General features: G+C 42.4%; 3 protein-coding genes and 1 long non-coding RNA gene across 4 annotated transcripts; all 4 read right to left on the bottom strand.

Moving 5' to 3' along the window:
• Positions 1-556: 556 nt before the first annotated feature.
• Positions 557-11,431, bottom strand: srp68 (signal recognition particle 68). Its single transcript, XM_071504418.1, has 16 exons — positions 11,274-11,431; positions 10,814-10,880; positions 9,974-10,087; positions 9,172-9,367; positions 8,863-8,945; positions 8,649-8,758; positions 8,390-8,469; positions 8,078-8,218; positions 4,454-4,552; positions 4,200-4,264; positions 3,742-3,895; positions 3,447-3,541; positions 3,039-3,168; positions 2,872-2,947; positions 2,714-2,766; positions 557-2,587 (listed from the first exon to the last, which is right to left on the bottom strand). Exons 1-16 carry the CDS (start codon positions 11,359-11,361, stop codon positions 2,360-2,362), a joined length of 1,779 nt encoding a protein of 592 aa, XP_071360519.1. The 5' UTR covers positions 11,362-11,431; the 3' UTR covers positions 557-2,359.
• An 849-nt stretch (positions 11,432-12,280) lies between these two features.
• Positions 12,281-17,183, bottom strand: polg2 (polymerase (DNA directed), gamma 2, accessory subunit). Its single transcript, XM_071505191.1, has 8 exons — positions 16,375-17,183; positions 15,808-15,913; positions 15,036-15,141; positions 14,141-14,326; positions 13,450-13,587; positions 13,216-13,296; positions 12,991-13,091; positions 12,281-12,880 (listed from the first exon to the last, which is right to left on the bottom strand). The coding sequence occupies exons 1-8, from the start codon at positions 16,868-16,870 to the stop codon at positions 12,715-12,717; spliced, it is 1,380 nt and encodes a 459-aa protein (XP_071361292.1). The 5' UTR covers positions 16,871-17,183; the 3' UTR covers positions 12,281-12,714.
• Positions 17,184-17,761: 578 nt separating this feature from the next.
• LOC139636829 (probable ATP-dependent RNA helicase DDX5) lies at positions 17,762-25,551 on the bottom strand. Its single transcript, XM_071505190.1, has 13 exons — positions 25,342-25,551; positions 24,089-24,269; positions 23,768-23,864; positions 23,491-23,624; positions 22,872-22,937; positions 22,086-22,227; positions 21,747-21,907; positions 21,286-21,458; positions 21,087-21,197; positions 20,841-20,902; positions 20,648-20,707; positions 18,962-19,183; positions 17,762-18,602 (listed from the first exon to the last, which is right to left on the bottom strand). The coding sequence occupies exons 1-13, from the start codon at positions 25,380-25,382 to the stop codon at positions 18,145-18,147; spliced, it is 1,908 nt and encodes a 635-aa protein (XP_071361291.1). The 5' UTR covers positions 25,383-25,551; the 3' UTR covers positions 17,762-18,144.
• Positions 25,552-25,945: 394 nt separating this feature from the next.
• LOC139636836 (uncharacterized) lies at positions 25,946-27,759 on the bottom strand. Its single transcript, XR_011694474.1, has 5 exons — positions 27,275-27,759; positions 26,918-27,031; positions 26,711-26,812; positions 26,353-26,455; positions 25,946-26,156 (listed from the first exon to the last, which is right to left on the bottom strand). It is a non-coding gene; the product is annotated as an uncharacterized lncRNA (long non-coding RNA).
• Positions 27,760-27,944: the final 185 nt, after the last annotated feature.

Raw genomic sequence — 27,944 nt, 5'->3', positions numbered from 1 at the left:
ACCTGATCGAGGCAGATATCTTCAGTCCATCCAGGCAGAGCACATTTCTGTGTTTCTGGAGTGACAAAGGTGTGTGTGTGTGTGTGTGTGTGTAGGACAGTGATGACAGGCTGCAGATAAGGAATCAGATAGAGATGCCCTCTGTGAGGGTGGAGGTGGAGGTGGGGGTGGGTCATAATCAATCTAATTAAATGTATTTGTGAATATTCTTAAAAGGCAGAAAAAAGTGAGCCGGGTTGTGTTTAAGTAATAAACACACCTATGTAATTATTCACACTTATGAAAATGCATATTGGCAAAATAAACACTCTCACGCCCCGCTAAGGCATGTTACACACTCCTCGTGACACACCCACACCCAGACGGACGTGCAAGTGAACAGACACACATCTCTTCACATTCTTCAGATATTTACCTTTTAGATTTTGATCATTCTCACAAAAAAATATTTAAAAATGCTGCAATATAAACCGTCATCTCTGAATGACCACAGTTAAAATCAGTGCCACAGAATTTTTTTTTTTTTTTTGAATGAAAAACATCAAGAAAAACTGTGTTTGGTGCAAATATATTTTAATTATAGGCCTGGAAGCTAAATCAAATCTTACATTCCTCAACATTTCAATTATTGATCATGACTAATTGTTTTCCAGGCTGTTCGAGGTAAATTGCTGGAACTGCTCCAGCACCTCCATCTTAATTCATTAACATAAAATACTAAAGGGGAGGGAAAGAAAAGAAAAAGACATTGATAGAAATTAGTCAGCAAACAGATACATGTGTGAGTGACACAGAAACAGTCGTCCAGCTGGAGTTTCATCAGTTTTCAGGCAGAACAGGTCCCACACAGATCAGAGGAAGTGAGTGGCTTTGGTGTAGCGAGGAGACATGAATCCACATTTTGACCAGCAAACAACCGATGACAACACATTTTTCTAGCGCTACAGTACAAACATGTCACTGCTGATGAAAACAGTTTATTCCCACCGATGACAGACCCAGAGGTGTGGTGGTGCTTAAAAAAAACTCCCTCACGTCCTGAATGTCTGTTTAAAATGTAAAAACAAAACGTCAAAATAAAAACACTGCTGGAATCAATTACAGTCTGACGAGCTGCACTTTCAATTTCACTCTGGGTACGACAAAAAAAAAAGCTTATGCCTTGAAAATATGAGAGTGGTGATAAAATGTGAGCTGTGCACTTCCCTCTAGACGAGCTGAAGCAGTTGGACCCTGGTTTGATGTCACGGTTCAGTACCAAGTGTCACAAAGTACAACATAAACAGTGTGACCAGGTGGTGCTGATATTAATAAATTAAAACAATGAACCATTAAGTTTTTTTTTGTGTTTTTTGTTTTTCATTTCATGCTTTGATTCATGGCTTCGTCTTCCATCATCCTGCTGATGCTTAAAACTTTCAAACTTTATCCCAGTTCAACCAAAACACCACACACATCAGAAGCCGATTAACAAAAGACACACAAAAGGTGTCAAGATATTTTTCTCCTTGTGCTCTTTAGCAGCTCATCATATCCAGGCTGTGTTGCGTTACTGGCCTGTAGTGTTTCCTGCTTGTTTTTTTGGAGCCAGCTGCAAGTTGTTGTAGCTGCTGTGGTTAAAAAAAAAAAAAAAATCTACATGGAGGAAGACGGGTGCGCTGATTTGTCAGTGTGTGGAGGGAGGTTTTGAATCACTTATTAATGTGCAATCCAAAGGTGAAGGGAAGATGCTTGATAATAACATGGGCTTCGGTTTGTGGAGCTACAGGTCACAGGGTGGTTTCAGGTATTCAATGAGCACAACAGGTGCTGAGATAAGACTGCACTTTGTACGATTTAGGTTTAAGAAACAATGCTGAAACACACACAAGGAAAAAGTCTGAGACATAATTAAATGAAGGCGCTTATGTAACACTGAAAGAAAATATTTAAAAAATGACCAGTGATGCCAAAGCGTCTTGGTTTACTCTGACAAGACTGTGAGATTAATAACTTGGCTGCAGGCATCAAGACCATAGCACGGTGTTAAATTCAAAGTCACAGACACCTCTGTGGTTCAGATTAAAGATACGCTGGGAACCAAACAGCCTCGTGTTATTACTAAAGGTGGCAGGTGGACTTGGGTCATATTGCTATTTGAAATTGATTTGATTACTTTTCTACATCTTTCCTTAAAGATTAAACCCACTCTGCCTTCTTCACACCTGCAAACTCCACTCATCTTGCGCTGAGGCACCACAAAAAAAAATATTCAAAGTAAATGAAATTATTCTAATAAACAACTGACCCAAGACTGGTTGTTTGTGGTGAACTCTGGGCCTGGTGGCTCTCAGGTGGAGGCCAAAGCCTGTGGTTTGATTTAGCTGCCGAAGCCAAAGATGCCCTTGATGTAGCCGGTCAGGCCGCCCTTGCCCTTCTGCTCCACCTTGTCGTCCAGCGGTGGGAAGGCCACATGGTTGAGAGCAAGGTCAAAGAACAGCGGCTTGCAGGGGATTGGCTGGAAGTCAGGGGGGAACTGGACCAGATTGGGGTGCTTTCCCACGAGGGCCGGGTCAAGGCGGAAGGTCTCCAGGCGGTTGCAGAGGGGCTGCACGGAGGAGGAGGAAGAGGAGGAGGGAGAAAGTGAAGGTCAACACATCAACCTACTTTTAACTTAATCTGGGACAAAGTTCATCCCACTGGTGCAGAGCGTCTCGGGTTTTTCTCGTCTTACCGTGTTGTCTTTCACCTGCTGCTGAGAGGGAACTTCAGCGGTCTCATCAGTGTCTGAAACACAAACAGTTCCTCAGGATTTCAGGATTGTACACAGACCCACAGAATCTGGTCTAATGAGGCAAAAATAAAAACGGACAGTTCAAAATGTGCCCTCACCTAAAATGGCAGCAGCTTGAAGTGAGTATTTCTCAGCATTGACCTTGGCGATGAGCTCCTGAACATCAGGGAGATCCTGCACAAATTCATCATCATATTATTTATCATCCTGTTGTGACTTTTCTTGACTGCAGCAGTTTGCATGGGTGTCCGTGTGTATTAACAACCTTGAGACTGTTGTTGAGGCGCTTGGCCTTGGACTGGACCTCCTTGGCGTATTTCAGCACCCTCTCATACAGCACCAGAGCCTCACTCCACTTCTTCACCAGCACGTAGGACTGGGCTATGAAGAAACACCTGCGAGGAGGAAGGAGGAGAGAAAACACCACATTAACAACAAAGAGTCAAACTATTCATATATCGATCAACGGAGGACGTGAGGAAACAGTGAGTGTCGGCCAGTAAAAATAAAATCAGTGTGGCCACTTCTGAAGAAATAAGACATGTCTACAAGAGGACAGGAGCTGAAATGCATTGTGGGTGCATTGACTGATATTTGGCAGCACTGAACATTAAGTCTCTGTCCAGAAGACACTTCCAGCTTGTTGTGCTAGTTGAACCTCAGACTGTCTGACCTGTAGGCCTTGTAGACCAGCGTCTTGAGGGACACCTCCTTCTGGAAGGTGTGGTCGTCCTCCAGACCCTGCAGGGTGGAGAGCTCCGCCAGACTCTGTCAAACAGGGAGAAATACACATCACTTCACAGCTGACAACAGATTAAACATCAGCACATCATCACACCTCACAGACAAAATAAACGCTGCGATAATTAACAACTGTTTGTGAGAACAGTGGTCTTTTTAAACAACAACATGCAGACAGAACCTTATCATCAAAAAGACAACGTTACATTAGGCGTCCAGTCATTCACCTGCAGGATGATGTCGTAGAGGCGGATGAGGTCCTGTGGACGGGGGCCCCTCTTGCTCTCGTCGGTCTCAGGCTCCTTCAGTTTAGCCTGAAGAGTATGGGCCATGCTCTCATTCCTCTTCACCAGAGTGCACAGCTTGATGTAGGTCAGGTAACTGGGAGAGGAGACAGCAGCACATTTAGTGTTCACACATCCGAAGTCAGGGAGACTTGGATTCATGTCTGTAATTTCCTCTTATGCATCTATTCTGATGATTAATCATTTCAGTAATGTTTAAGCAAAAGTGCCAGACGTGATTTCAGCCTCTGAAAAGTGACTTCAGGAATCTGAAGAGGCCTCATCAGGCTCTGGGAATTATGAGCAACTGTCACTAGTTTCTGATATTAGATCAACTGATAACTGAAATAACTGGCAGATGAATGAATACAGGAGATAGATTGAGATTGTTGTAGTCGTACCTGTGCAGGAACTGCAGGTTGGACACTTTGCCACCGTCGGCATCGGAGCTTCTCTCTCGTTGCTTCTACAAGGACGAGCAACATTTAAAAAAATTAAAAAAAAAAAACAACAACCAAAAAACAACCTTTTTCACATTTCTGTTCTAATGTTACATTTTTTCTTAACTACTAATTAAGACCTGTAAATAAACTCCACCTCACATGCAGCCCTTTCACCTGAATGTGTCATTTGTTTTCAGCGTGTTGCTTCTTACCGCCTCGCTCTTGAGCTCCTCTCTCACAGCCTGGATGGTGTCTCTGCACTCGGCCAGCAGGGTCTCATACAGATGCTCTTTGGTCTCCTCGTTGGACGCCTGCACAACAGAGACACTAATTAAGAGCTGTGGCGTTCAAAATCCCAAATTTAATGTCTGTGAACTTGTGTGTGGAGACGTTCATGCACCATCCTCCTTTGTGTTGATTTTTAGTGCCTTTATTAGAGAGCAGCACAATGATCCAAACCTCCCTGATAGCACTATGTTTGAAAACTAAACATCAGCCCTTATTTTCTAGGTTGTTCTCCATGAAATCAAACTGTTCTGTCCATGTTCTGTTTCAAACCAACCTCCTGATGAAGAAAAAGGGTATGGAATCATTTTTCACTCAACACTAGTCTATGGAGGAACTGTACATATGTGTGTGTTTATATAGGAGAAAAAAATAAATCAAAGAAAAAAAATCATTCAAATAAGGATTTTGGGAGTTGAGATAAAAGAGTTCCTTGAAAATTTGACACGAGGAGACATTTTAAAATTTTCTCCTCTGGACTGATGCTTCTGGAAATTTACAGGGTCCAATACTATTAAGTGCTTCGACCAAAAAGACCATAAGGATCAAAAAGACGACACACTGGCCTCACCGTGTGTCTCAGACACACATTCACAGCCACCTCTGGCTGATTGAAGCTACACTTACAGTATTTAAAAGCCAATCATGCAAACACAAATATTTGCTGCGTTTAGAGGTCGTAGTAGTAGTTGGCACAAAGAGCAACAGTTGCAGCAGGAATGTGACTGTGGCAAACTGGGGAACAGACGCAGGTATGTGGCTCGGATACATTCCTGCACACAACTCATCAGCTCTGGAGTTTCAGGGTTCAGATCTTTGTGAATGACAGGATTGTTCTTCACCTCACCTTTCTTTCATCAACACACTCATACAATAGGTCTGTGTCTCTCTGGGATATTCTCAGGAGTCTGCAGGTCGTATTATGTTCGTGTTAAGACGAGCTTGTGAGGGAGTAGTGTAAAAGGGGAAAATGTCAGTGATTAATGACAGAGGAGGAGCTGATACAGACTTCTTTTTGTATGACGTCCTTATAAAAGTGTGATAACACTTGTCTGGGTGACATTATTGGCACAGCTTTAATTTTAAAGAGGCAGAAATCCCTTAGGAAGCTACACAGAGGAAGAATGTTACGAGGAAATTCCTCGTAGTGGTAACTGATGATAGCTTCAGTACAAAGCTGCTCTCCACCCAGAAGGCTGCTGTTATTGTAGCACCACACACTCGTGCCAACACCCTGGCGATGCCTTGCACGACCAGCTCAACCTGTCGAGCATCCTGTTGTTGAGAGGGAGGGCTGAACGGATAAACCGATTAGAGGAGGTCGGTGTCGACGAGCCGCTTCAGCTGGGACTGATGTGCGGCCCTGACGTGGTGTTTTCTGTCCCCAGAGGCCAAGAGCTGAGGATCAGGTGCAAAAAGTGGGGAAGCTTTAAGTGTCGGTTTGACATACACAGCAAGTTCCACCCAGGCTCACTGCTTTAAAGTTTAAAAGTCTGAAGTCTAACCAGCCTCAGTCTTACTGCCTCGTGTTTCTTTGCCTCCGCCAACAATCCAAGTTTAGGGATTGGTATCGTTGCGATTTTAACGGCACTACTACTTTTACTGCTCCTGCTTATCACTTATAGTTTTATTTTCTTATATTTATTCAATATTCTTGAATAGCAAGTCCAACAGCATTGTTTCTAACAAAATCACCATTATAGATTGATTTTCTAATGATGTAAAACAAATGTAATACTCAATAATTTACTACAGGACTTTTTCTTTGACAGTATTTCTACTGTGCAGTACTTTAATTATAACTAAGTACTTTAATTAATAATAAAGGTTTTGGTTCCCATCCTCAGCTGCAGGACACATGGTCATAATCTCCCCTTCTGAGTCACAGCGTTGAATAATGACCAGAAGTTTTTTGGCAGAACGTTATGATGTCACAGTGAAGCTGACCTTTGACCATCTGGATATAAGATGTCAACACTTAATTTTATCCTCATAGACATTTGAGTTCGATTGTGTCATAATTAGGGTATGAATTAATGAGTTTTGTGAGGTCACAGGGACCTTGACCTTTGACCTATGACCAGTGAAATCTAATCAGTTTATCCTTGAGTCCAAGTGGACATTTGTGCAAAATGTTAATAAATTTCCTCAAGGCGTTAACGGGACACAGATGGACGGACAACTCAAAAACAAAACGCCCACCCTGCCTGTCGCTGGTGCAGAGGCAAAATGAATGAATGAATGAATGAATGAATAAGAAAATGATTGGCAACTTCAAAGAGCTCCCATGCCTTCAGTCGTTAGCTGAACAATGAAGCGTAACACTACAGTTGAGCCCCAAAAGGGTCCATCTGAGAATGAAAGGTGCTTAGAGATGATGAAAACACTAATCTGTCCTCAGAGACCTGCTGGGTGTAGTCCCCTGTTCATGTGTGGGCTGAAATGCACAGAATGCAGTCGTGCAGTGAGAGAGGCCACATGCCAGAGACCTGAGTGACTGTGGGTGTGGCAGGCGTGTCCACAGGGTGTGTGCTGAGCCTTCAGGCTCAGAAAAACCAGGAGGGATCAGCTGTGGTGACACTGAGGGGACACGTGGGACAGAGGAGAGGAGAGTGCCACCTCCTGGAAGTTTGAGGAAATAGGCCCCTTGTGTATCTGACACGTTGATGGCAGAAGGGTTTTCACCCTGGAGGAGCAGCTGAACGAAGGTCTGAACCACTTTAAAATCACAACAGAACAGATCAGGGATCAGGTTTTGTCTTTATGAACATCCGGGTTTAACAGGATATTCTGGTTTATAGATGAACTTTGAAATTTGGCACAACAAATAAGACATTGTCAGAACTCTAATGTATGTGATGTCAGATGGTGTTGAGGCGGGTGTGACAGTGGTTTGTCTGCTGATGCAGCATGAACTGAGCATTTAAACCATGTGGTGACTAAGTAGGTAAGAATGACGTGAGAAAAAAAAAGATTTTTGACACTGGAGACAGAGCAGAAACACAGTGGATCACAAGAAGTCTATATGGTTCTATTCACAGGGGTTAATTCTCTGTCTGAAGTGCACGTCAGATGAACAGATAGTGTCAGAACCCTCCCTCCCCCACACCTTTCTGAGGTCTGTCTGACTGCCTCCATTAGCACTCTGCTATAGGGGGAAAAATGCTCTGGCTTGTCTGCATTTTTTTTTAAACCAATCACAACCATTTTAGGCAGCCCTCAGAGCCCAGGATGCAGCGACACTGTCCCTGAAACAGTGTCGAAGAGGAACTTGTTTTGGCACCGTCATTAAAACAGCAAATTCCCTGCAAAGAAAACGCCTCAAAAAACAGCAAAGGCATATTGTTGTATACTGTTGTTTCTAATAGTGAGGGGGATTTTAAAAACAGGAACAGGCTGAGGAAACGGAAAAGGAGGAGAACGCCACCTGGAGTAGTCGCCCAATGACAGGTTTATACATCACTCGTACCCTCGTACTCAGTGTCAAGTATTAAGCACAAGACTTTCAGACTGATGGTTGATTTCAGATCTACAGAGCAGGAGCTACTTGCCTGAGCAATGGCGGCCTCATTGTCTGCCAGACCCAACAGGAAGATGCGGGCCTTGTCAATCTTGACAGGCACCGTCCTCCCTCGCCACTCCACCTCACTCATGGTGGCTGCCTGCTTGGTTCTTGCCTGAGTGATCAGGGCCTGAGGAGAAAAAATAAAACGTGTGATTTTCAGATTTCATCAATGACTCTTCAACCTAAAATCCTATCAACACGAGGGCTGTCTGCAAGTCCCACCCCGATCATGATATTAAACATCACCAATATATTACATACAAGCACATGAACTGATTTCTAACGTCTGTATGTTCACCTCCAGTTTCTCAGCCATCATGCCTCCTCCTCCACCAGTCAGTCTCATCTGCATCAAGTCATTGATGGCGTTCTGGTCACCTGCAAATCAGCAGAGAAAGAAATCCAGTTACACAGTGTGTGTGTGTGTGTGTGTGTGTGTGTGTCTGTGTCTGTGTGTGTGTGTGTGTGTGTGTGTGTGTGAGGAGAGGGAGGTATGAGCTTTGGGACATGTGCAGTGTGTGGACAGTATGTGCACATTCGAGTGTGCGTTAACTCACCAATGTTGTAAGCACAGTAGCGGATGTTGGGTGATATCTCGTCCACGCGCTGGCGGTACAGAACTGCCAGCTCCTCTGTGAACGCACTGGCTAGTTTCTCATAGATGGTCCTGAAAAGACAACAATGAGGGTGTTTTATGTTACAGGGACAAACAGACATACATCCACTCACTCTGCCAGTGTTTTTAGAAACTGCAGTGATGGTAAAACTTACTTGCACTTGTTGAAAGCCTCCATGGCGCGTTTCCACTCCTGCAGTTCAAACTCCACCATGCCACTGAGGTATGCCGTGTAGGCCTGAAATGAAGTACAATAGTCATTATCACTACTTTATCAATCATTTTCATTTCTCATTTTGTTTCATACATAGTTACATGGGACGATCAAAAAATGAGGGACTATGTGACAGAATGGGGTTTTTGGACCTTTGAGGCTGCACTCTCATAGTAAATATATACCTATTACTCAATACACCTGCAAAGTTTCTCTGAATCCACACTGACGGTGCCTCCGTCTCACATACCTGTGCCTCCAGTTTGGTCTTGGCATCAACACGGGGGCTTTCACAGAGCTTCTCCAGCTTCTCGCTGTGTTTGGCAGCCTTTCTTAGACGTGCCAGCAGGTGGAAGCGTTTGCGTGGCTCTGTATTCGCCTCCTGCTTCAGCTGCATGGCGTAGCTCCAAGCACGCTCTGCCTCCATCAAGACCAGCAAAAGATACCTGAAGGGGGGGAGATGGAGCTTCATCAGTTCTTTGGTAGCATACAGTATTTTCATTACTTTTAGTGAACAATGGAGAATTATTTTCCGCAGGTATGACTTTTAGGAGACTAAGGTAGGAAAATGTAAACATCACAATTTCCCAAAACAAAGCAGCATTAAAGTCTCTCAATCAGAGGAATGCATCAATGTATTTACATGTTATACCCCTTTAAGAACAGATTCTGGTATTTACTGGCAGTGACTTTGAACCCCTTCAACCATATTCTGCTTTATCTTAGAGATACTTGAATATGAGTTGTTGCAATAACCTTTCATAAGTTGAGCAAAAGAAAAAGACTTACAACACTTATATAAAAATAAATGAAGGAATCTCACCGGCACAGAGGATTCAGTAAGTAAATATACAATGTCTAGTTCAGTCCTGTGGTTTAACACAACAATCCCTGATGCTTGAGTTTTAATGGTTCTGACTCCTGAGTGATTCATTTCTGATCCTGCATCAGAAACGTTTGTTTGCTTCAAACAGGTATTTGTGTGAAACTCTTTGATAACATCACCTAGTTCACTGCTCGTGATTGTCCAACCCAGACCATCAGTTTCTCACCTGCTGTCGGAGAGCATCTCAACAGTTACTTTCTTCCCAATGAACTTGTGTCGGTTTCCCATCTTGAAACCCAGAGTCTTGCGTAGGCGACGCAGTCTGCGAGAGCAGTAGCCCCTGGAAATGGTTGGACAAAGACGTTATTATAGTAAATTAATAATGCAAAGCTTCATCTCAGTTTCTCATAATGCACAAGGAAACCATTATGGAACCACAATCGAATCGTTTTTTCAGACATTAGCCAGTACTTCCTTTAAAAAAAAACAAAACAAAGTGGTGACATTGGCAGCGTATAAAGGACACTCAGTGGCCACGTTATTACATTCACTTGTTCAGTCTAATCCAATACAACAGCTCCACCATAGATTCTACCTTTACAGCACTTTAAACAGGGGCTGTAGTTAGTGATTCTCCACTGGGCTGCATTATATTAACGAATTTCTAATATTCTGTCTTAACACAGCAACAAAACTCTGAAACAAAACATTATAAGCTTCATAAAAATGTAATTGGACAGAATTAGTTTGTACAGGTGTGTGTAACATAGTGGCCACTCTGTGCACATCACAGTATTTTAGAGCATAAGAATCAATGAGCCCAGTCTCATGTGAACCATATGGCAGCGGAGGTTTCAGTGGGTATGGTTGACTCTCAAATTATAAAATAACAATGCTGAATTAAAGAATTAAACAAAACTATGAGACTAATTAAATTCAATGTCAATATAGAGAGAACTTAAAGAGATGAGGTCTAATCATGTCGTCTGGTGGAGATAAAACTGGCCCAGTGAAGACGCCTCCACGGTGCAGCTTCATGGATCATGTCAGGCTGGATTCAGCTCACCTGTATCTCTGGTAGTCTCCGTGCCTGAGGCCATGCTGCTGCTGGGACTCCTTGATGATTTGCAGAACTGAAATTCAGTGTTAAGGGACAACCTAACTTCATGTCACGTTGGCACTGGAGGTACCGATCCAGTCAGTGTCCTCTCAAAGGTTACAACAGTTCAAAGCGGACAAATCAACATGTCTACAGCATCTCACAGTAAATACCACTCATAGTTTACTTGTTGCGCTTGGAGTTGACAAAGCTTTACGTGCCAAGCTGTATAAAAATCATTTCCATATCTGCCACATATCGCCTGCTTCAGTGACACGTCGCCTAATAACGTTATCCCTGAACGGGTTAGCTGCGAAGCTAACGTTAGCCTCGGAGCTAACGTTAGCTTCGCAGCCTTGACTCAGACTCGCTGCGGCGAATGAATGAAATAAGCAGGTCGCTACACATCTGTTGCTGAGAAGGATACTTTCCAGGCCAAGTCCTCCGTCCGATACATTTTCTTTGTTTTCATCCATGGGGGAAACTTTCGCTTCGTTTTGCTTGTCTGCGGCCATCTCTGGGTGCTAACAGCTAAGCGGCACACACACACATGCTCAGTCAGAAGTCTCGGGGACGGGCAAGGCTGCATGGAAATATCGCGAGATTTAGCTGAGAGAGAAAGTTGACTCCCCACTCTCTTCTAACTGAGGGCTGCACTGTAACGGCTGGGATAACTATAACTATATAATATAATAACCCCACAGTAAAACTATATATGACAGAACGGTGAGAGTCCTCATAAGCAACATATCATCATTTATAGTTAAATAAAATACAGGAGCAAATCAAGTAAGAAGACTGTAAATGACAATAAGCCCCAATGCGGTATCATATATTCCTCAATACTATGAATAGTGCTGAAATTTTACATCTTTTACTTATCACTCTCCTGTCACACTGTATTTTTGTTTAATTGTCTTATATTATTCTACATTTTATTTATTTTATGCCGTGTGTCTGCTTTAATGATCACCTTGTCTTTTATACCTGTCATTTCACTTTTATTCTTCCTGTATCAAGTGTTTTGAGCTACATTTAATTTATTAAACATGATATGCTACACAAATAAAGGTATCATTATTATTATTATTATTATTATTATTACATACACAGATCTTGACTGACAAAATCCTCCTACAGATTCTAACCACGCTACATACAAGACCTATGCACTTACACATATTTCAGCAGTTTTGTCTGGAAATATGTTTTAGCACAGTTGTAGTCAGGAAACACAGTTAAATTCAGTTTGTCATTCTAACTGACTCCAGACAGACACACAGATTTAGCTTCAGCTTTTCCACAAGCCAGCAATTTCACCACAGTTTCACAGAAGTATTGTCTAGTTATCTGTCTGGTTCTGGTGTGACATTATAAATGCACATTTCCTCCCAATACAAAGTCCATCAAACCATCAGGAAAAAATCAAATATCAAAGAAACAGTGTGTATATTTTAATAGAAAACAGGACAGAAATACAGTTACAAACATGTGGAGAGACCTGATCACACACAGTTAAAACACAAGTTATCCACCTTGGCTGTTCTGAATGGAGGCTGTAGGATGAGTAAGTCTCCTTTAGCTACACCCAGTAAGAATTTTGGGGGGTGGGGGGTACACACACACACACACACAATGGGTTTGTGCACATGAACTTAAACCTGTGCACATCTCCTTCTCAAATTTTGACCTGTCATGATAATAGTCTCCTAGCCTTTAAGAGGCAGTACAGAATGGTCATCCATCAGTCAAATATACTGCATCTAAGAACAGAACCTTTTCATCACATGCTCTGTTCTGCAGAAATATTCCCTGACTTGCAAAACTGTGGCAAACTGTCGTTTTAGTTGCTCCAATGAAAAGTCCATTCAGGTTTTGTCGGCAGCAGAAATGTATCTGGAGACAAAGTTCTTAATCTCAGAGATGTGCATGGTTTCTTTGATGGTGGTGTCTCTGCTGCGGACCTGAAGGAGGCCGCTCTCCAAGGTGTTCTCACTGATCACCACAGTGAAAAGCACTCCCATCTCATCATACCTACAATGCAATGACACACATCCAGACATCAGTCCACAGCAAGAGACACATCACTGATTTGCTCCGAATGAGTGATTCTACATCCACTACAGCACTTAATAAAACTTTACTTGGCGTTCAGCTGCTCCATCGATATTTGCATAGTGTCAAGATACCCAGGCCACACAGAGATCTTAGCCTCCATAAACTCTTGAAGAAGGCCCTCACAAACCTACAAAATAGTTGAACATCATCAGTTCAATTTAACACTTTTGTGCTGATTCTATAAGAAAGATCCTTTTCACCCAGCACTTACAAAAACAACAATCACTGCTGTTAGTAAATGTTTTTCCTACCCGTCTCATTTCCATAGTGGCTCCTCTGCCAATGTCTAAAGCCACTTTGACTGGAACCAACACTGGATGCAACTTCAGAACCTGAAATTAACAGAGAACTTAATTCAGTAAGAGAATTGCATCACAAAAGTGAAAGTAATTCTAAAATTATAAAGGAGAAATAAAATAAAATCAAGCCATCATCTTCCTGCTTTTTCTCTTTTTAAATGTAGCTGAGCTGTAAAGTATTTTTACCTTTCTCTGCCGCAGCCTCTGCTTGCTGTCTTCTGTCTTCAGCTGCTGCAGTGAGTTGGACAGAAAGGCCATCAAACCACGGTCCATGTTCCCAGTTACAGAGACAACGTGAGGAACCGTCTTGCGTCCATCTTGACCCTGAAACGAGTAACGCTGCACGTGACTGCACTGAAGAGCAAACGGTGAACAGCTGATTGTGTTTCTCATAAGACAGTTTTAACATAACAGAAGACATTCAACGCTCTGCTTAATCAACAACAGTTCAAACTGTGACCCCAAAAATGACCTCAGTCTCAGCATTAAACAAACATAATACGTTTCAATCAACTGGAATTATTTCAGAGCTGAAGGACTTTTTCCACTGCAGATATTTTGAGTTGTCATTGCAACAAATATCCAGGTGGAACCAACAATGATTAACCAATAAGCAACAGTGGTGAACCCTCATGCACATGACCAGGCCCCTGGAACTGGTAAAGTTAAATACAATGCAGTGATTATATCATATATTAATGACTCCCGTGCTTTTTCTGCTTTGACTTGTCAAAATGCTCCACGTTTACTTTCCCAATAACAAATCAGTCAAGTGTTATTTGGACGGATCTGAAAAAGCAGCTTTACAGGTCCAATGAAGCAACTGAATGCAGACATAACAAAGAGTAGTCATGCAGGAAAGACTGCGGTAACTGACCTGTAGCTTGGATCGGGCTTCTTTGTTTGTCTGCAGCAGCTCAGAAGCTCCTCGGCTGCACAGCGTCTCCAGGGGCTCCTGTCCCCACGGGAAGTTGTAGACAATCTTCACACTACGAGACTCCGCCTCCGCAAGTTCCTCCTCTGGGACGTCACTGCTGCTGAAGTCGGAGGGAGACAGGGCAAACTGGAAAAGGACGGGTGGAAAGAAAAGAAGGAACAAAGGGAAAGTGTGAGTTGACATGATTTTGTAACTTATCCTGATGACTTTGCAGCCAACAGCATCCCCAACAGTCTTTCTATCTTAATGTATTTGATGAATTTCAAAGGTTTAAGGTTTTTGGGGAGTTACAGGGGGATCAGGGAGTGTATCGTTAAGTAATTTGAATAAATATGAAGGAGGGGATGAAGGACGGAAAAGTGTGCTTACTTAAAAACAGAGATCGTGTCATATTTAGACTCCTTCAAACAAAGCCAACGTTTATCACTGAACTTGACCCTTGTAACAGTCTACTCCTCTTATTTAATGTGAGAAGCCAAAATCAGGCCCACAACCCTTTTTGGACCCCTGCTGGCTCAGTACAGCATTGGCAAATAACATAGCTGCCTTGTGATCACAATAAAAACTACAATTCTGGCTTTAATTGTCGTATTTTAGCAAAAGATTTATATGATATTTTAGTCTTCCTTCATGACAATAAAACCTTTCCTGTATTGTTTATTTTAATATTAAAACCCATTTGACTCCTGAATTCCACCGAGCAGAACTGAAAGTCAGCGTTTCTCTTTGTGAAGAAGCTTCTCACTGCGCCTCGTCACCTGTACCTACACAGGTGGAAGAGGAAAGTCTTAGCCGAGGTGTCAGCCCTGGTATAAACACTGCTTTACAGACTCACTTTCCTCCACCACTTCAGCCTCTGTCGCGTCCAGTGATCCAGCCAATGGGAAGACGTGCGAGGAGAGCAGAACCACACCAGAGACGTCTGGGTGATCTCAGCTGGGCTGGCGGAGGAAGAATGAATAATTACAGTAAATCTACACAATAATTTTAGCTGATAAATGTACTATTCTGTTACGAAATATTATATCTTTTTTAAAACACAAATGTGTATTACCTCTGAAAATCAGACAATTTGGCCTCTAGTAGTTAAATAATGAAAAGTGTGCAGCAACATACAGTAAATGCAAACGATTATTGACATCATAACCATCTAACTGATCCGATCACTAGGGCTTGTTTGTCTGAGTGCAGGCTGTGAGCTGCAGCCCAGTCTATAACAAAATGAAAGGTTTTACCATGTGCTATAAGAAACACCTCATATTTAAACCATTAATCACACAGTTTCAGTTGCACACTCAGGATTATTTTGACAAATGAGGCACAGATTTGAAATTAACCAGAAAAGACAAAGTATAATCTATTGATACACATGTCTTCTGTTAATAGTCATGTAACTGTTTACAGTACGAGCAGTCAGCTAAAGGTCCACATGCACCTGTCACCCTGAGGCGTTCAATAAAGATTTATTAAACATAGAGGTTTTACTAATGAAGAGTCCTTATTAAAACAGGAATAGAATAACATCGTCAGTCATATATAACTTCTCACAGGCATGCGTCTACACCCACAGAGAGACACACAGACGACAGAGAGCAGCTGAACCTCACCAACCACAACCGTCCGAGGGCTGAAAACACAGACCAGCCTCAGCCAGGCCGAAAGGCAGCTTCCTGTTCACCAGCTTCAACGAGGGGACAATCTGTTCCAAGGCACCTGAGAGCAGAACCAGACTTAGCTCGTGTTTTTATTCAGTTCATCCAAACTTTGTGTTCCAACACAGAAGAAGGCTGGGATGGCACACATTGCTTTACTTCTTTTCTTTGGTGTTACAAGTTGAGGATGTGTCATCAGTTACGTTCCCACCTCTCATCAATGGCTTTGCTCAAAGGAAGAGCAAAAATTCCAGCCACAAATTCCAGACATAAGGCCTGTTTGGAGGAGCTTGAACTGTGATGGGCTCAAATTAGGCCAAGAAAGTCCCTTAAAACTGTCACTGCTGAGCTCGGAGCCATGTTCCGCCAAGACAGGGATGGTCCATCTTCTGCCATCACCTTGCTACACAGCCCAAACTACATGCCATCATAATCCCTACCCAGCATATAGTAGCACAACTATTACTTGTCAGATTCTACATATCGAAAACTTTTCCAGAAATAGTTTTGCATCAGTTTTACCTTGAAGTAAGTTTGCTCTCACAGATGGGGACCTCTGAAGAAACACTCGCACCTCCTGGATGAGCTGCTCCTTGCTCAGCTCCTGCTTCTCAAGTATTTGTTTTAAGTTTTCAGAGTCAACCATCCTCAGTTGTCCTCCTCCATCTGTCCCTCTGTCCTCGCTGCAGCTCAGAGTGTCGATCCCAAACACCCGAGCTCTGGACCTGGTCACAGAGTGCCACCACTGCTCCAGCAGGTTGCTCCTCAGCTCCAGGCCCAGGGGCCCATAGCTGCAGCTCCTCCCACGCCGGAACAGCTCGGCGTCGGTTTGCCCGGGTGAGATGTAGTGTCTGTCCAGGCAGAGCTGCAGCAGAGTCCTGCCCGGATCCAGGTCCTCACCGCCGGGTGCACTGCAGCGTCCTCTGGTGATCCGCAGCCCCGGAGCTCCGCTGCTCCGCCAGGTCTTTAAAACGACAGCGTGTGCTGAGAGGACGCGTCTGACACAGGGACCGGGCATGACCGGAGGCTTGAGAAGGGAGAGTCCAGAGATCTTCTATTAAAGCGATGAATCCTCATGAGTAAAAACCTGGCCGCTCCTCACAGCCACAATACACCGCAAATGCTCCGAAGTAAACATTTTAACTTCAAGTAAAATATTAGCTAAGCCAAAGTCTAGCGTGTAAAGTTTCTTGAAAACAGTTGTTCAGTCCAGAGATAAAGTGAGAGTCTGCATCATCCTCTCAGCTGCTCAGTTACTGTTCAGTGAAAACCACTGGAGACACCTTTTAATTTCAGCTTCGCAGGAGACACATGTGATGCATGACCCGGAAATTACACTTTTACATCCGGGTTACCGCGCATGTCAGCTGCGGTTTTCAACGTAAAACTTCCTTAAATGTACCAGGTTTAAAAATCATTTTAACTGAGCGTCGTCTATTAAAATGATATAACAACCTTATATTTACTAGTCTGGCTCTTTCAGGTTAGGGCTTCAGACATAAAATATAAATAACTTTTATTGTTGTCAATAACGTTGCCCCAAAACTAAAAAAAAAAAATAGTGCCAGTAAATTAAGTAATATATTGATACAACTTAAAACATCAAAATCTTTTTTTTTTTTTTTTTAAATTATTATTATTTTAGCAAAGCCATCTTGAAACTATAAATGCTCACTGGCCTCATTGACTACAGCAGGTGCAGTGGCTCCAAAGCGAAGGTGCAGGGACATCCAGGGGCCACAGACATCAGTGATGGACAATTTCAAAGTGTGACTTCTTTCATTCTCTCTATCTGCATTTAAACCTACTCACTTCCTCACTTCGTAACCTCTGTGTTACTGTTGAAAACATGTTCCATGTTCTAATCATTCTTTCAACCCAAACTTTCCACAAAAAACACAACTCAAGGTTTTCATTTTCTCATTTTTATTTAAAAGGGCCACACAAACCCTTTTCATATGATCTTCATTAACATCACTTTAAACATACCACGAACTGAAAACACTGCATTACCTAGTAAAAATAAATTACTGAGGAATGTAACAAAAAAAACAGTCAAGGAAAAGTGCAGCAATCATAGTTGCACTATAGGAGACATGTCTATGACTCCATTTAATGCTCTGGGTTTACTGAATAATTCCAACCCTGCTGTAAGCAAAACAAAGTTAAACAGTACAAAGGATAATAATAATAATAATAATAATAATAATAATAATAATCATCATCATACTGTAAGATTGCAAGACTAAACAAAAATCATGTTGGTTCCCATATATTGTGCGTGTATCATATCTACTGTGGGAAGGGTGGTGGCATGGGGTAGGGCACCATCGGTGGAGGGGGTGGTGGCTGTTGGGCCTGTGGTGGTGGCGGCTGAGAGTTGAATGGGAATGGCGGGTGGTTCATGCCATTCTGAGCGGCCCTCTGCATGGCCCCGAACTGAGGGGGGCCCTGGAAGCTTTGGTTACCAAAGGCACCCACCTGGTTTGCCGGAGCACCGAAATTACCCTGTCCATTGCTGTTGCTATAATTGTTGTTGCCATAGCTACCACCAGAGTTACCACTGTTGCCTCCATAGCTGCCACCATTCTGGGCCTTGCTGCCACCAAAGGCACTCTTCGGCCCACTGCCAAACCCTCTATCACTTTCCCTGTCCCTGTAGCTACTACCACCAAAGTTACTCCTCCCACCCCCAGAATACCTATCGCGACGGTCATCCTTGTAGCCACCTCTTCCCCCCCTTCCACGACCTGGATGAGATGAAGACAGGAGAGGGACAAAAGGAGAGAGAGGGGAGTGAGTTAAGAATATTAATTAATTAGAATCAATTAAATATTATGATTATTATTATGATTATGATTGTGATTATTATTATTATATACACTGAACCTTAATTAACATGGCAGCAAAACTAAGAGACACTGACTAGATGAACAGAGCCTTTAAACCACCTGGACTGTCACATTCTTATTCACTCACATACTTTAAAAAAGCATTTTTTCACAAGTGAAAATGAAATACAAGTGGAGGGTTTTGTTTTTACTTATTATAATAAGTAAATAATAATTTAATATGCTAATTGATGCCAACATATCGTATCAGATTTTACCTCCTCTGTCCTCTGCCATCTGGATCAGCTTGGGGTTAATGGCCTGGTTGGCCTCGCGGAGCACAGAGATCAGGTCACTGGCCTGTTTCATGTTGTTGGGGGTGAAGAAGGTGTAGGCTGTGCCCGTTTTTTGACTTCGGGCTGTGCGTCCAATGCGGTGGATATAATCCTCAGAGGAGTTAGGGTAGTCATAATTGATGACAAATTTCACATCCTCCACATCTGTGAAAGTGTTGCAGTGTGGCAAAACAAAACATGGAGGCCACACAGGATTTTGCACACCACAACAGCCAGATCAAAGGGAAACGTTAGCAACTGTGAAGGCTGGGGGAAGAAAACGGTCAATAGGCTGTGGAGGAAACGTGTTAAAACAGCATAATATTGTGTACACAACTACTCCATGGGAATACTACTGTGGGAAGAGAGAAACGATGCACACTCCAATTGCTTACCATAATGAAAAAGATCCAAAAGGCATTCACTCTCCCTTTTGTTACCAAGGGAGACAAAAAAAATGGATTTTAGTCTTACCATAAAGGAGTATGCATTCACTAGTCCTTTCCCAATGCAGCGAAATCCCCCACAAATTGTCAAGTGACATCCAGGAGCTTCTACGCAGTTGGGCCACGATATGCACTGGGGCGTCCTCATGTGCCAATATAGGACCACTGAGTGGTTCATTTTTGCAGGTCCGTTTTTCCCAGTACACTCTCAAAAGAAGCCTGATATTAAAGGCCGCACTGCACGTCTTGCCAAGACAAAATAGACCAAGTACTAATTTGAACGGGGGGGCCCCTTCAACAAAGATGAAGAAGGCCCAAGCATTGAACCCTGTGGGACCCCTCAGCGAACACAGAACAATTGCCCCCATACCCTTCATCAGTCTCATCAAGGCAAGATCTTCCAAGAAGCCAGTGTTCACTTGAGAAAATGTCTCTCGTTGGCAGGTCTCGACATGACTATAAAACGCAGGCGAGGGAGGAACTTTGATTTGAGCTGTCTCACTCTCTTTCTCCTCTCACTAGGTGTTCCCACTACCCCCTACACACATGTGCCAGGTCTCATCAATTTTCAGAGACAAAATATTTTCAAACTGCTCTCTCCATTTCAAGAAATCCAGCACTTTGACGGGAAAAGAAAACAACTGAAAGCTTAGACAGGCTCACAAGCACCCATGCTATGTGATACAAGCTCCGAAAGGTAACAATTGTTCCAAATCTCAAACAAGTGACTTGCAGTACAGCGCTCTCTAACACAACAGCATGCAAGGCAAAAGTCACATCAGCATCAAGCATATCTTTTTCTCTTTTTTTTTTACGTTTGAGTTGGAAACAGCTGGATGGCATTTGTCAGGTGAAATCCATGGACAGAGAACAGATGTGTGTGTATTTCAACAACATATCAGAGACAAAGGCTTAGCCACACAGCCTTTTGAAGATCACTGGCACACAAGAGCTTTCACCTCTCTAGGCCCACTGGGTGGCAAGCCAGTTGAGCACTTCCAATATGTCATCCTTCTCCCTCTCGAGGCCTGGGACTGTCATGCCTAGCGCCTGCCACAAAGACTCCACCTTAAGGTGAGAAAAACTCAGAAAATGCATAGTAAAGTTAAAGAAAGCAAAACCACTTTCTTTAAAATAAGTGGAACACTGATAAGAAAGTGGTGCTAGTCAATGGCATACTGACCTAAGCCACGGGAGGCCACATCTGTAGCAATGAGGATTGGAGCTTTGCCATATCTGAATTCTGAAGGGAGAGAGCCAGTATTTAATTAAATGACAGGGTCATTTGACAGTCTGGTTACCAATGTCAGTCTGTGACAATGATCCTTCACTCATTTCTAAAACCTTAACTGGCAATGTGATTTATTAAGCCTCACCATTAAGGACCCAGTCCCTCTCCTGCTGGCTCTTGTCTCCATGGATTCCCATGGCTGGCCACCTGCGACAGACACACTGAGTATTAAACATTGCCAACTCAGTTTAAAAAAAAAAAAAAAAAAAATCACTGGGCTTGTGACTAACAATCATCAGGCATAACCAAAATAGAAACTTGACAGATGAAGAGAGGAATTCATATAAGGTACAGACGTCTTTTAAAAAGGCACAAGAGAGGAGATCTTTACCCATCTCGTCTCATCCTCCTGGTGAGCTCATCACAACGCCTTTTGGTCTCCACAAATATAATGGTCTTGTTCTCCTTTTCACTCATTATCTCCTCCAGCAAACGGATCAGTCTGACAGAGAGGAGATAAGAGAAGGTTGAGACAAAGCTGTTTTTCAGCTGAGCGACTGATAAACGGGAAATGAAAATCATCTACTGACTTGTCCTCCTTCTCCATATCACTGCAAACATCAACTATCTGTAGGATGTTGTGATTGGCACTGAGCTGCAGTGCTCCAATGTTGATCTGGACGTAGTCTTTCAGGAAGTCCTCAGCTAGCTGCCGAACTTCCTTAGGCCAGGTGGCGCTCCACATCAGGGTCTGACGGTCTGGCTGGTAAGGACAAGAGAAAAGATTTCACTTTCTGGCAGCTATCAAGTAATTTTAACACTAACATTTACCTACTTAACTGTAAATTTGAGAATGCACCAGTCAGACATTAAAGAAACAGTAACAGTTCATTTGAGTAGTTGCAGGTTGTTTGTCAAAATTAGTTTCCATTTTTATCAGTATGTCTTTAATTTCCAGCCTCATAGTCATAAAGGTAGTATGACAATTTTCTCAGACATAATATCAAAAATGTCAAATGTCTGCAAAGTGAAAGAAAATAACATAACTTACCCGGATCTGTTCAACTATTTTGCGGATCTGAGGTTCAAATCCCATGTCCAGCATACGGTCGGCTTCATCCAGCACCAGGTAGGTGCAACGACGCAAATTAGTCTTCCCACACTCCAGGAAGTCAATGAGACGACCTGGGGTAGCGATGCAAATCTCAACACCTTAAACAAAAACAAGAAAAACACAATCAATATCACATGTAACTGAAAAACTTTGATACTGGTAAATGGCTCTGAAGCTATTCAAATAGTTCCTCAAACATAATAAAAAATAGAAGAGCACAATAGAAGAGCCAGATGAAATTGGTAATATTCACTGAAAGAATCAAAGTAAGCATACCCCTCTCAAGGTCCCTGATCTGGGGTCCTTTGGGTGCACCACCGTAGATGCAGGTGCTCTTGAGACGGGAGGCCCTGCCGTACTCAGCAGCCACTTGTTGCACCTGCTGAGCCAGCTCACGAGTTGGTGCCAACACTAAGCACTAAAGGAAGATGTATACAGTTTTTTTAAATGAATAAAATTGCTCAATAACACACAACACGTATATATTGGGCATTTACAGCAACATCTGTGTCCATCAACTCATGTAGAACAGACAGAGCTTAACAACAGCTAAGAATGATTCCTGCAGACCAGGACCACAAGTGCCTATTTCAACTGAACAGGTATTGCCTGTTTTAGCTGCACCACATCACGCCATGCCATGCTGCATGTCACGGCAAACTGCAGCATTTCACAGCTGTAATTTACCAGCTCCCTCCCAGAGGGGAGCGAACACTGTATGCTGATCCCATAATATTATGGTACTGCTTCAAAAACTTTATCCCCAAAGGGAAAATTCTTCCTCCAGCCAAGAGAAACACAAGACAAGCACAAGCTATAGCAGCTTCACTGGTTTCTGATTTGTTTGATGCACCGTATCAAAATTCAGCAAAAGGTGGATCTTTAACTATACAGAGCAATACATTTATCAGCATGACATGAATTCAGGCATTCAGGTATAAAATTATGACAGCTTAAAAACCTTTTCTTGTTTCAAAATTACAGAAAAAAATGTATATGTCCAATATCTGTCTATATCATATATGCTAATACATACAACAGTATAGTTTGAGGTTTACTTACAATAGGCCCATCTCCATGCTCCAAGAATGGCTGATGTTGGATGTGCACAATTGCAGGCAGAAGGTACTATTAAAAAAGAGAAAACAACTGAGTTCTACTTACAATTTAACTGATAATGCACAACATTAGATCAGTGTTTCTAAAAAGCAGCTGCCTGCCAAGTAGGCATTTATTTCCACAAAGTCAGCAGGGTGTATTTCTTGTATCAGCAGTGTTAACATTGTTTCAAGTTAAAAAATCGTGTCCTAAATGGCTGTGTCATCCAAACAGTGTAATGTAACTTCTGCCAGAATGCCATCACTGAACTGGACTACACAGAACATAAAAACACAAGATAAAGAAATATGGCCTTATCCGCAGCACACTGCCAGGATGACCATGCCTCCCACATGTATAATAATTGGTTTCTTTTCTCATTGAGGTAGTTACAGCAAAGTCTGGTACACAAAGCAAGGTCCAAAAAAGGCTACAGACTGTTTCTAAGAGCTCTAAGTTTCCATATGGCAAAAGTGGTATTATATCTTAACTGCTCTGGGATGCAAAGGTGACAACAAATTTATCTGGTTTGTGCCGAGTAGAAGGGGTTTGAAAAATCACAACTAGGAAGAACTTCACTTACTGCAAGGGTTTTCCCAGACCCAGTCTGAGCGATGCCAACCATGTCTTTGCCGCTGAGGGCAACAGGCCACCCCTGAGACTGAATCGGGGTTGGTTCAGTCCAGTTCTGTTTGACTATGACATCCATGACATAACCTAAAGACATGAGGTATGCAAGTTCAATTATTGAACGTCAACGTTTCAAGCAATGAGCACGATATACTAAAACATTTATATATCAGTGGATGGGTAGAGGACTTTACAAAATAACGTGTGATGGAGCATGAATTTCCACTCACTTGGAAATGCAGCTTCATGGAATTTTACAATTGGTTTGGGGCAATCTCTGCCTTTGACTGTAACTTCTTTGCTTCTTCGGTACTGCTCAACCTCTTGCTGGAATTGGAAGAAGAAATGAAAAAGATTGTAATTATACACAAACCCTTACAAAACAGCAAGCCCTGGAATAATCTGTCTTAGGTGAGAGATCTTTAGATTTTGTCTTTTCTTTAACTACACATTTATGTGTTACTGTTTATCTCTGTGTGAGAATCAACAAAGTAAAATCAAATAAAAATGCAGGCATAGAAAAAAAAGAAACAGTGGGAAGCCGTTCTTACAAGTGGTCTGCGGGTGGCATCTGGGTGCTCCTGGTAGAAGTTCTTTTGAAACTTCGGAAGCTCGTCGAGGTTCCAGTGCTTTTTTCGCAGCCTCTCTCCAGGGTTGCCAAACTTTCCTTGAGGAGGTCCACCCCTGTTGCCTCCTCCACCACCACCAAAACGAGGAGGCCCTCCACCATACCTTGTGTAAAAGACAGGAACACACAACATAAAGGACAGCCAGAGATGACACTGATTAAAGGGAAACCAATTTTTGACATAAAAGCTGAGTGAACTGTCTTGACTGATGTCAACAGGGTCATCTGAGCTTGGCCTTGGAATAGTCTGAAACATAAAGACTGTGGGAAGAGTAGGTTTTTAGCATTTCTAGAGTTCAGGCTCTGCACACTGAGCACAGTTGTTTTTAAGCCCTCTCTTGTGAATCTTTCCTCTTTAGAGAAATGCAATAGGGCTACTGAAACACAGCCTTTACTGCCACATATATACTTTCCTGGATAATATTCCTGCCTTCGTGTTCTAGCACCACACAAACAAATTACACAAAGGGGATTTAAATGTGTAAACAGCTAAAAATCAACATTTGTGACAGGAGACACGATCCTCCCAAAACAGAGAGACACTTGATACCCTAGAGGCAGAACCTGGAACTGAGAACTGAAAAGCTGGATAATAAACACTGAGCATCTCTGGCGTTTTTCACAACTCTCACTGTTTCCTACAACCCGACAATGCTTCAACAGAGCCGGGTTTCAATGTGCTGTTTGTCGCCGTTTCACAGCAACAACAAACTGTCAGGTGACTGAACCGAGCTTGACGTGACCCGGTTCACACGGCGATAAAACGGGGTTAAGGGGCTGAGTAAGACACTGCTGCCGGAATACGAGTCGTTAAAACTGAGTCGGCCTGAACGAAAAACCCGCTGAAAGAGAAAATGTCACTGCGCCACATTTTCAGAAACAAGAAGCTCGTCGTGCAAACCGACACAGTTGTTGTTAGCTGCCATTTTACCTCTAATCGGCAGGGGATCGGGGAGCATTACACACACGTCGAGTCAATGCAGGGGAACCAGACTGCATGAAACTTGCTTTTCTTTCCACATGCGATACACGAATGTGGCTAAATAACAGCTGCCGGCGACATGAACTCCAAGACGGGAGTGTTGTTTTGAGAAAGAGCGCTAGCTGCTAGCTACCGTCTCCCACCCCGCTCGTCCCGGCTAACGGTAGGAGACCCGGAGCTGACACCGGACTTACCCTCGATCTCTGCCACGGTCCCTGTCTGAAAACCCAGGCATTGTGTAGCAGGCTGCTGCGGGGGAAAACGGACTTCGTCTAAATCCCTCTAGCCGGCCAACAAAACAGGAGATTAATCTAAGAGCAAAATAATCGGCGCAGGGGAAAATAAAAAGAAAATGCCGGCAGACAAAAATCTATCTAGAGAGACGGAAGTGAGGTCAGGCGAGGCGGATAACATTGTATCAATGCGCGTCACACCGCGGCACCCGTTGCGGTACTATTTTATGTCCGTGCACCTGTGTTCAGTAACGAAATGTAATGATAGGAAGCTGCAGAGAAAAGGTAAACGTGAACATTTAATGAGAATATTTTAATTAGATAATGTGACAGATGTATGTCTGGCCTGTCTGTCTTGTTGGGCCAATTAAAACTAAAAACAGATGTGGACAAAATAATAGAAACACATGTGAGTATAACACAATACAACCATGTGTGTAAAAATACAACTCAACAACACACAAACAGACCGCAGGGTTGAATCCATCAACACCTCTGAGAGCAGAGGCAGGATGGTCATCATTCATAAGAGAAAAGAGACCAACATTTTAATATATTTATATATATATTTATTTAAGTTTTACAATGCATTTTGTTTTAGCAGTTGCATTTACAAAATTCAGGAGTATTCCACAATGAGCTTCTCCCTATGCGCCCAGGTAAAAAAAAAAAAAAATCAGTAAATAATTCTGTCAAAGAATATTTTGAAATATCCAACTGGTCTCCATCTTCATCTCGTGAACTTTCTAACGTACATACATGTGGCATACTGGCACCTGCAGAGACAAAGAACCCCACAGACATTTCACACAATTAAAATCACAAAACAAACATTTACACATCTGAGAGTTGTCAGGATATTGATCTACTCTTCCATGATTTTGAAAATGGAAATTTCCTTGCTTTAATCAAAAAGTGCACGATACAACCCAGTAAAAGAAATCATTCATCAATAACAATCCCAGTTCTTACTATTCTGTGGTCAGTGTCATCCAACCCACTCATTCCTGGTCCTCTTCCTCAGAATTAGGCAGGTCAAGCAGGTTCTCACATTTCTTACGATTTCTTTTTATTTCTTTGTTTTTAGGACAAAAAGCAGAGACATTTGTATTATCCCTCACTTTTCCCAATAAAAGTTCTAGTTCCTTAAACTCTCAACTTCCTTAAACTATTCTTATACCTTTAAATGCAACATGTTGCCCTTACACACAAAAGCAAGACATGTTCAACGCTCAGAAAACAGACACCTGTTGTAACTAGCACAGTAAGTGAGTAAATGCCTCAGCAGGGGACAAAGAGAATAAAATATAAGTGGCAAAATTTCACTTACTACAAAACGTTATCCACAAGATATTTCTTTGTCTGCTGAGTTTAGTGTTATCTGCCGTTAACTGGCTTCTCTCTGCATCCCAGTAGGTTTTGTCTTTATTCACTATTGTAACAAGGTGAACAACAAAACAGCGACTGAACATTCACATTTGTTGTCATATGATTAGAATCATTATATGAGCAACAACATGTGGTTAAGAAAACTCACTTTTGACTCCGATGCAAATGATTCCAACCAGGAGGAGAAGACACAGTCCAGCCAGAAACACTGAGCACGTTCTGACATGATTCCTCTTTCCTGAGCTTTCACTGACCACTGACACTTAAAAAACAAAACCAAACATCAGGATCTGAATTTTTGGGACATTGCAACCTATCAAAAATACATTAAATGCATGAAATACTACATTGATGGAAGCTGCAACTCATAAAATAAAAGAATATTAAATTAAAACACATGTTCAGGGGCTACAATATCACACTGCTAAACTACCGAAACAACCTACACAGAAAAAAAACAAGATAATTAAAGTCAAAATCTGTCATCCATGGTGTGTTTACATACCTGGGGGCTGAGCCTCTGCAGGTCCTGGTATATTTGGTGATACGTCCTCCACCCAGGGATTGTCATACACTTTCAGGCTTTCTGCACTGACATAGATGTCCACTATATTCTCCTTGTTGTTCTGATCACGTTGAACATTCCTGATGATGCCCGCCTCATCGTACACATGCTCCGACATGTCTCACAGCTGTCATACATCAAACACACAACTTAGATAACATAAATATGAATGTTTGGTTTTGAATCCTGCTGTAATAGTTATGTCTGTTTTCTGAAAGAGGCTGGACACTGTCGGCAGCATAAAAAAGAAGAAGAGCAGAAAAATGGGAAGTCAAAGCTAAGCACTGTTTGGGCATCTGCTTGTTCCCTCTAAGTCCACCTGGTCATCAGTGACCTAAAGGTAATGGCTGTTGTTAACTAAAGAGTAAACACACAGGAAATGAATCCAAAAGACGCATAAACTGTGAGTGGGCCGTCTGTCATGGTGGGCGAGTGTGTGTTGGTCACATGACTTTTCTCACAATGAACATAGGTGTAAAATATGGAGGTCGACAATATCTCTGAAGGTTTCTTTTAAAAGTCATGTTGAATTTGTCGGCATGTATTGTAGTATATTGTCATTCAGGCAAGAGGAATGATAAAGATTAATTTACAATATAATGTATTTTTG

Source organism: Trachinotus anak, unplaced genomic scaffold (genome assembly GCF_046630095.1).
Source record: "Trachinotus anak isolate AG129_WGS33_773 ecotype Australia unplaced genomic scaffold, CSIRO_AGI_Tana_v1 ptg000019l, whole genome shotgun sequence".
In the NCBI taxonomy this organism is placed as follows: domain Eukaryota; kingdom Metazoa; phylum Chordata; class Actinopteri; order Carangiformes; family Carangidae; genus Trachinotus; species Trachinotus anak.
The sequence above is the reverse complement of the archived record's forward strand: the minus strand, read 5'-3'. Positions and strand labels throughout refer to the sequence as shown.